The sequence below is a fragment of the Salvelinus namaycush genome, unplaced genomic scaffold (assembly GCF_016432855.1).
Source record: "Salvelinus namaycush isolate Seneca unplaced genomic scaffold, SaNama_1.0 Scaffold586, whole genome shotgun sequence".
NCBI classification, from domain to species: domain Eukaryota; kingdom Metazoa; phylum Chordata; class Actinopteri; order Salmoniformes; family Salmonidae; genus Salvelinus; species Salvelinus namaycush.
The window spans coordinates 60,001-67,500 of record NW_024061293.1 but is presented as its reverse complement, the minus strand read 5'-3'; the positions used below and the strand labels follow the sequence as shown (position 1 = coordinate 67,500).

The window sequence follows — 7,500 nt, the reverse complement described above, 5'->3', positions numbered from 1 at the left end:
GAGGAGGGGATGTTTACTGTAATGGGAAGTTTACTAGGTAGTGTCACCATGGCAACTGTACTGGTAGTGTAACCATGGTAACTGTACTGGGTAGTGTGTGTCAGCATGGTAAAGCGCTGGACTGCAGTTATTCACAAGAGAAGGATGGAAGGAGGGAGGGAACCAGAAGGATGAAGAGAGGTGTGAAGACTGATGTCCTGACTCTGCAGTGTTGGGGAAGCTACTCCCAAATATATAGTTTACCAATCTACCAATTGCTTCACACTGGAAGAAGTTATTTTACACTAAAGTTACCCTTAAGAAAAATACAGCTTACTGAACTAAAGTTACTTTGAAAAGGTAGTTCAGAATTTAGCTACACCGCTACATGGTAACACAGTAGTGTGTAGTTCCAGTAGTTAGCTACACCGCTACATGGTAAAACAGTAGTGTGTAGTTCCAGTAGTTAGCTACACCGCTACATGGTAAAACAGTAGTGTGTATTTCCAGTAGTTAGCTACATGGTAAAACAGTAGTGTGTAGTTCCAGTAGTTAGCTACACCGCTACATGGTAAAACAGTAGTGTGTAGTTCCAGTAGTTAGCTACACCGCTACATGGTAAAACAGTAGTGTATAGTTCCAGTAGTTAGCTACACCGCTACATGGTAAAACAGTAGTGTGTAGTTCCAGTAGTTAGCTACACCGCTACATGGTAAAACAGTAGTGTGTAGTTCCAGTAGTTAGCTACACCGCTACATGGTAAAACAGTAGTGTGTAGGTCCAGTAGTTAGCTACACCGCTACATGGTAACACAGTAGTGTATAGTTCCAGTAGTTAGCTACACCGCTACATGGTAAAACAGTAGTGTGTAGTTCCAGTAGTTAGCTACACCGCTACATGGTAAAACAGTAGTGTGTAGTTACAGTAGTTAGCTACACCGCTACATGGTAAAACAGTAGTGTGTAGTTACAGTAGTTAGCTACACCGCTACATGGTAAAACAGTAGTGTGTAGTTACAGTAGTTAGCTACACCGCTACATGGTAAAACAGTAGTGTGTAGTTCCAGTAGTTAGCTACACCGCTACATGGTAAAACAGTAGTGTGTAGTTACAGTAGTTAGCTACACCGCTACATGGTAAAACAGTAGTGTGTAGTTCCAGTAGTTAGCTACACCGCTACATGGTAACACAGTAGTGTATAGTTCCAGTAGTTAGCTACACCGCTACATGGTAAAACAGTAGTGTGTAGTTCCAGTAGTTAGCTACACCGCTACATGGTAAAACAGTAGTGTGTAGTTCCATTAGTTAGCTACACCGCTACATGGTAAAACAGTAGTGTGTAGTTACAGTAGTTAGCTACACCGCTACATGGTAAAACAGTAGTGTGTAGTTCCAGTAGTTAGCTACACCGCTACATGGTAAAACAGTAGTGTGTAGTTCCAGTAGTTAGCTACACCGCTACATGGTAAAACAGTAGTGTGTAGTTCCAGTAGTTAGCTACACCGCTACATGGTAAAACAGTAGTGTGTAGTTCCAGTAGTTAGCTACACCGCTACATGGTAAAACAGTAGTGTGTAGTTCCAGTAGTTAGCTACACCGCTACATGGTAAAACAGCAGTGTGTAGTTCCAGTAGTTAGCTACACCGCTACATGGTAAAACAGTAGTGTGTAGTTCCAGTAGTTAGCTACACCGCTACATGGTAACACAGTAGTGTATAGTTCCAGTAGTTAGCTACACCGCTACATGGTAACACAGTAGTGTATAGTTCCAGTAGTTAGCTACACCGCTACATGGTAAAACAGTAGTGTGTAGTTCCAATATTTAGCTACACCGCTACATGGTAACACAGTAGTGTGTAGTTCCAGTAGTTAGCTACACCGCTACATGGTAAAACAGTAGTGTATAGTTCCAGTAGTTAGCTACACCGCTACATGGTAAAACAGTAGTGTGTAGTTCCAGTAGTTAGCTACACCGCTACATGGTAAAACAGTAGTGTGTAGTTCCATTAGTTAGCTACATGGTAAAACAGTAGTGTGTAGTTCCAGTAGTTAGCTACACCGCTACATGGTAAAACAGTAGTGTGTAGTTCCAGTAGTTAGCTACATGGTAAAACAGTAGTGTGTAGTTCCAGTAGTTAACTACACCGCTACATGGTAAAACAGTAGTGTGTCGTTCCAGTAGTTAGCTACACCGCTACATGGTAACACAGTAGTGTATAGTTACAGTAGTTAGCTACACCGCTACATGGTAAAACAGTAGTGTGTAGTTCCAATATTTAGCTACACCGCTACATGGTAACACAGTAGTGTGTAGTTCCAGTAGTTAGCTACACCGCTACATGGTAAAACAGTAGTGTGTAGTTCCAGTAGTTAGCTACACCGCTACATGGTAAAACAGTAGTGTATAGTTCCAGTAGTTAGCTACACCGCTACATGGTAAAACAGTAGTGTGTAGTTCCAGTAGTTAGCTACACCGCTACATGGTAACACAGTAGTGTGTAGTTCCAGTAGTTAGCTACACCGCTACATGGTAAAACAGTAGTGTGTAGTTCCAGTAGTTAGCTACACCGCTACATGGTAAAACAGTAGTGTGTAGTTCCAGTAGTTAGCTACACCGCTACATGGTAAAACAGTAGTGTGTAGTTCCAGTAGTTAGCTACACCGCTACATGGTAAAACAGTAGTGTTTAGTTCCAGTAGTTAGCTACACCGCTACATGGTAAAACAGTAGTGTGTAGTGCCAGTAGTTAGCTACACCGCTACATGGTAAAACAGTAGTGTATAGTTCCAGTAGTTAGCTACACCGCTACATGGTAAAACAGTAGTGTGTAGTTCCAGTAGTTAGCTACACCGCTACATGGTAACACAGTAGTGTGTAGTTCCAGTAGTTAGCTACACCGCTACATGGTAAAACAGTAGTGTATAGTTCCAGTAGTTAGCTACACCGCTACATGGTAAAACAGTAGTGTGTAGTTCCATTAGTTAGCTACATGGTAAAACAGTAGTGTGTAGTTCCAGTAGTTAGCTACACCGCTACATGGTAAAACAGTAGTGTGTAGTTCCAGTAGTTAGCTACATGGTAAAACAGTAGTGTGTAGTTCCAGTAGTTAGCTACACCGCTACATGGTAAAACAGTAGTGTGTAGTTCCAGTAGTTAACTACACCGCTACATGGTAAAACAGTAGTGTGTCGTTCCAGTAGTTAGCTACACCGCTACATGGTAAAACAGTAGTGTGTAGTTACAGTAGTTAGCTACACCGCTACATGGTAAAACAGTAGTGTGTAGTTCCAGTAGTTAGCTACACCGCTACATGGTAAAACAGTAGTGTGTAGTTCCAGTAGTTAGCTACACCGCTACATGGTAAAACAGTAGTGTGTAGTTACAGTAGTTAGCTACACCGCTACATGGTAAAACAGTAGTGTGTAGTTCCAGTAGTTAGCTACACCGCTACATGGTAAAACAGTAGTGTGTAGTTCCAGTAGTTAGCTACACCGCTACATGGTAAAACAGTAGTGTGTAGTTCCAGTAGTTAGCTACACCGCTACATGGTAACACAGTAGTGTGTAGTTCCAGTAGTTAGCTACACCGCTACATGGTAAAACAGTAGTGTGTAGTTCCAGTAGTTAGCTACCCCCCCCTCTTTCACCTCTCTAACTCTCTGTGCTTGTCTGTCCTTGAATGGTACAATGTTTCATTGTGGATCTACATTAAGGATTCAGATATGTGGGGGAGAGAGAGAGAGAGAGAGAGAGAGAGAGAGAGAGAGAGAGAGAGAGAGAGAGAGAGAGAGAGAGAGAGAGACACGGAGAGAGAGTTGGAGAGAGAGAGAGAGACAGGGAGAGAGAGAGAGAGTTGGAGAGAGAGAGAGAGAGACAGAGAGAGAGAGAGAAACAGAGAGAGAGAGAGACAGAGAGAGAGAGAGAAACAGAGAGAGAGAGAGAGAGAGGACAGAGAGAGAGAGAGAGAGAGAGAGAGAGAGAGAGAGAGAGAGAGAGAGAGAGAGAGAGAGAGAGAGAGAGAGTTGGAGAGAGAGAGAGAGAGAGAGAGAGAGAGAGAGAGAGAGTTGGAGAGAGAGAGAGAGAGACAGGGAGAGAGAGAGAGAGTTGGAGAGAGAGAGAGAGAGAGAGAGAGACAGGGAGAGAGAGAGAGAGTTGGAGAAAGAGACAGAGAGAGAGAGAGAGACAGAGAGAGAGAGAGAGAGAGAGAGAGAGAGAGACAGAGAGACAGAGAGAGAGAGAGACAGAGAGAGAGAGAGAGAGAGAGTTGGAGCAAGTCTGTGTTGTTGTTGTTCAAAGCAAAATGGGGGGGGGGAGAAGTACTGGAACAGTGATAATGACCTTTATCCCTTTCTATCGTTCACTACTCTCTCTCTCTCTCTCCCTCTCTATCGTGACCACAGGACAGGAGACAGGGCGCCTGGCCAGAGAGAGAAGGAGGGAGAGAGGAAACAGGAGGGTTTGTGTGCTGACATTTTGATATGGTATCTAGGTGATATGGGTTTGTGTGATGCAAAACAGAAAATCTATGAAAACAACTGAGGCCGAATGACACAATGTTCTTTACACAGACAACGTGACAAACAATATGCAAAACACACACACGTCAATGAAACACACTTTCTGTTTTGGATCACAAGTGAATTTGGAGAAATCTGAACTGAACACACACACACAGACACACTGTACCATACACACACACTCACACAGACACACTGTTCCTCTCTCTCAGACAGAGACACTGTTCCTCTCTCTCAGACAGACACTGTTCCTCTCTATCAGACAGAGACACTGTTCCTCTCTCTCAGACAGAGACACTGTTCCTCTCTCTCAGACAGAGACACTGTTCCTCTCTCTCAGACAGAGACACTGTTCCTCTCTCTCAGACAGAGACACTGTTCCTCTCTCTCAGACAGAGACACTGTTCCTCTCTCTCAGACAGAGACACTGTTCCTCTCTCTCAGACAGAGACACTGTTCCTCTCTCTCAGACAGAGACACTGTTCCTCTCTCAGACAGAGACACTGTTCCTCTCTCTCAGACAGAGACACTGTTCCTCTCTCAGACAGAGACACTGTTCCTCTCTCTCAGACAGAGACACTGTTCCTCTCTCTCAGACAGAGACACTGTTCCTCTCTCTCAGACAGAGACACTGTTCCTCTCTCTCAGACAGAGACACTGTGCCTCTCTCAGACAGAGACACTGTTCCTCTCTCTCAGACAGACACTGTTCCTCTCTATCAGACAGAGACACTGTACCTCTCTCTCAGACAGAGACACTGTTCCTCTCTCTCAGACAGAGACACTGTTCCTCTCTCTCAGACAGACACTGTTCCTCTCTATCAGACAGAGACACTGTTCCTCTCTCTCAGACAGAGACACTGTTCCTCTCTCTCAGACAGAGACACTGTTCCTCTCTCAGACAGAGACACTGTTCCTCTCTCTCAGACAGACACTGTTCCTCTCTCTCAGACAGAGACACTGTTCCTCTCTCTCAGACAGAGACACTGTTCCTCTCTCTCAGACAGAGACACTGTTCCTCTCTCTCAGACAGAGACACTGTTCCTCTCTCTCAGACAGAGACACTGTTCCTCTCTCTCAGACAGAGACACTGTTCCTCTCTCAGACAGAGACACTGTTCCTCTCTCTCAGACAGAGACACTGTTCCTCTCTCTCAGACAGAGACACTGTTCCTCTCTGACAGAGACACTGTTCCTCTCTCTCAAACAGACACTGTTCCTCTCTCTCAGACAGAGACACTGTTCCTCTCTCAGACAGAGACACTGTTCCTCTCTCTCAGACAGAGACACTGTTCCTCTCTCTCAGACAGAGACACTGTTCCTCTCTCTCAGACAGAGACACTGTTCCTCTCTCTCAGACAGACATTGTTCCTCTCTATCAGACAGAGACACTGTACCATACTCTCTCTCTCTCTTACCGTGAGGGATGTGAAGGTCATGCACATTCCTCCGAAGCCATTAAATGTCAGCGCGATGAAGATGAGGATTGACAGCTCTGTGGAGGAAGACGGAGACACCGTCAGACCCACAGAACAGTTAGCGGGATAAACTGTTACAAATGTCCGAACTGAATTTGGTTAAAGGGCTTTTATGTACTCTGCGCCATCGTCTTGGAACACCTTACAAAATACTTTTAAACTGGAAGAACTTGTCCCGATTGGTGTTTTTAAATCACTGATGAAGGATTTTGAGGCTGATTCCCTGACCTGTCAATGTTAGTGATAGTGACATGGTAGTTAGGTGACATGGTACTGTATGCTAGGTAGTCTACTCACCATCAGGGTTGTATGCTAGGTAGTCTACTCACCATCAGGGTTGTATGCTAGGTAGTCTACTCACCATCAGGGTTGTATGCTAGGTAGTCTACTCACCATCAGGGTTGTATGCTCCGTAGGCGATGAGAAGACAAGAGAAGGAGAAACAGGCACTGGAATACACACAAACAATACATCAATATCATATGGAGGATGCCTGGTCATTCTTTAAAAGTGCTTTCCTCACCATCTTAAATAAGCATGCCCCTTTCAAAACATGTAGAACTAAGAACAGATATAGCCCTTGGTTCACTCCAGACCTGACTGCCCTTGACCAGCACAAAAACATCCTGTGGCGTTCTGCATTAGCATCGAATAGCCCCCGCGATATGCAACTTTTCAGGGAAGTCAGGAACCAATATACACAGGCAGTTAGGAAAGCTAAGGCTAGCTTTTTCAAACAGAAATTTGCAGAAATTTGCACAAACTCCCAAAAGTTCTGGGGCACTGTAAAGTCAATGGAGAATAAGAGCACCTCCTCCCAGCTGCCCACTGCACTGAGGCTAGGAAACACTGTCACCACAGATAAATCCACAATAATTGAGAATTTCAATAAGCATTTTTCTACGGCTGGCCATGCTTTCCACCTGGCTACCCCTACCCCGGTCAACAGCCCTGCATCCCCCACAGCAACTTGCCCAAGCCACCCCCATTTCTCCTTCACCCAAATCCAGATAGCTGATGTCTGAAAGAGCTGCAAAATCTGGACCCCTACAAATCAGCTGGGCTCGACAATCTGGACCCTCTCTTTCTAAAAGTATCCTCCGAAATTGTTGCAACCCCTATTACTAGCCTGTTCAACCTCTCTTTCGTATCATCTGAGATCCCCAGATATTGGAAAGCTGCCGCGGTCATCCCCCTCTTCAAAGGGGGAGACACTCTAGACCCAAACTGCTACAGACCTATATCTGTCCTACCCTGCCTATCTAAGGTCTTCGAAAGCCAAGTTAACAAACAGATCACCGATCATTTCGAATCCCACCGTACCTTCTCCACTATGCAATCTGGTTTCCGAGCTGGTCATGGGTGCAGCTCAGCCACGCCCAAGGTCCTAAATGATATCATAACCGCCATCAATAAGAGACATTACTGTGCAGCCGTATTCATCGACCTGGCCAAGGCTTTCGACTCTGTCAATCACCACATTTTTATCGGCAGCCTCAACAGCCTTGGTTACTCAAATGACTGCCTCGC

The 7,500-nt window shown here is 44.9% G+C and overlaps 1 protein-coding gene across 2 annotated transcripts in view; it reads right to left on the bottom strand.

The window, feature by feature from the left end:
- LOC120041946 (large neutral amino acids transporter small subunit 4-like) overlaps positions 1 to 7,500 on the bottom strand; it is a 91,168-nt gene that overhangs the window by 54,094 nt on the left and 29,574 nt on the right. For both annotated transcript variants that reach the window (XM_038986820.1, XM_038986821.1), the window contains 2 exons: positions 6,364 to 6,419; positions 5,911 to 5,987 (listed from right to left, as the gene is read on the bottom strand). In XM_038986820.1, the coding sequence (XP_038842748.1) occupies positions 5,911 to 5,987; positions 6,364 to 6,419 (133 nt within the window). The remainder of the gene's footprint in view (positions 1 to 5,910; positions 5,988 to 6,363; positions 6,420 to 7,500) is intronic.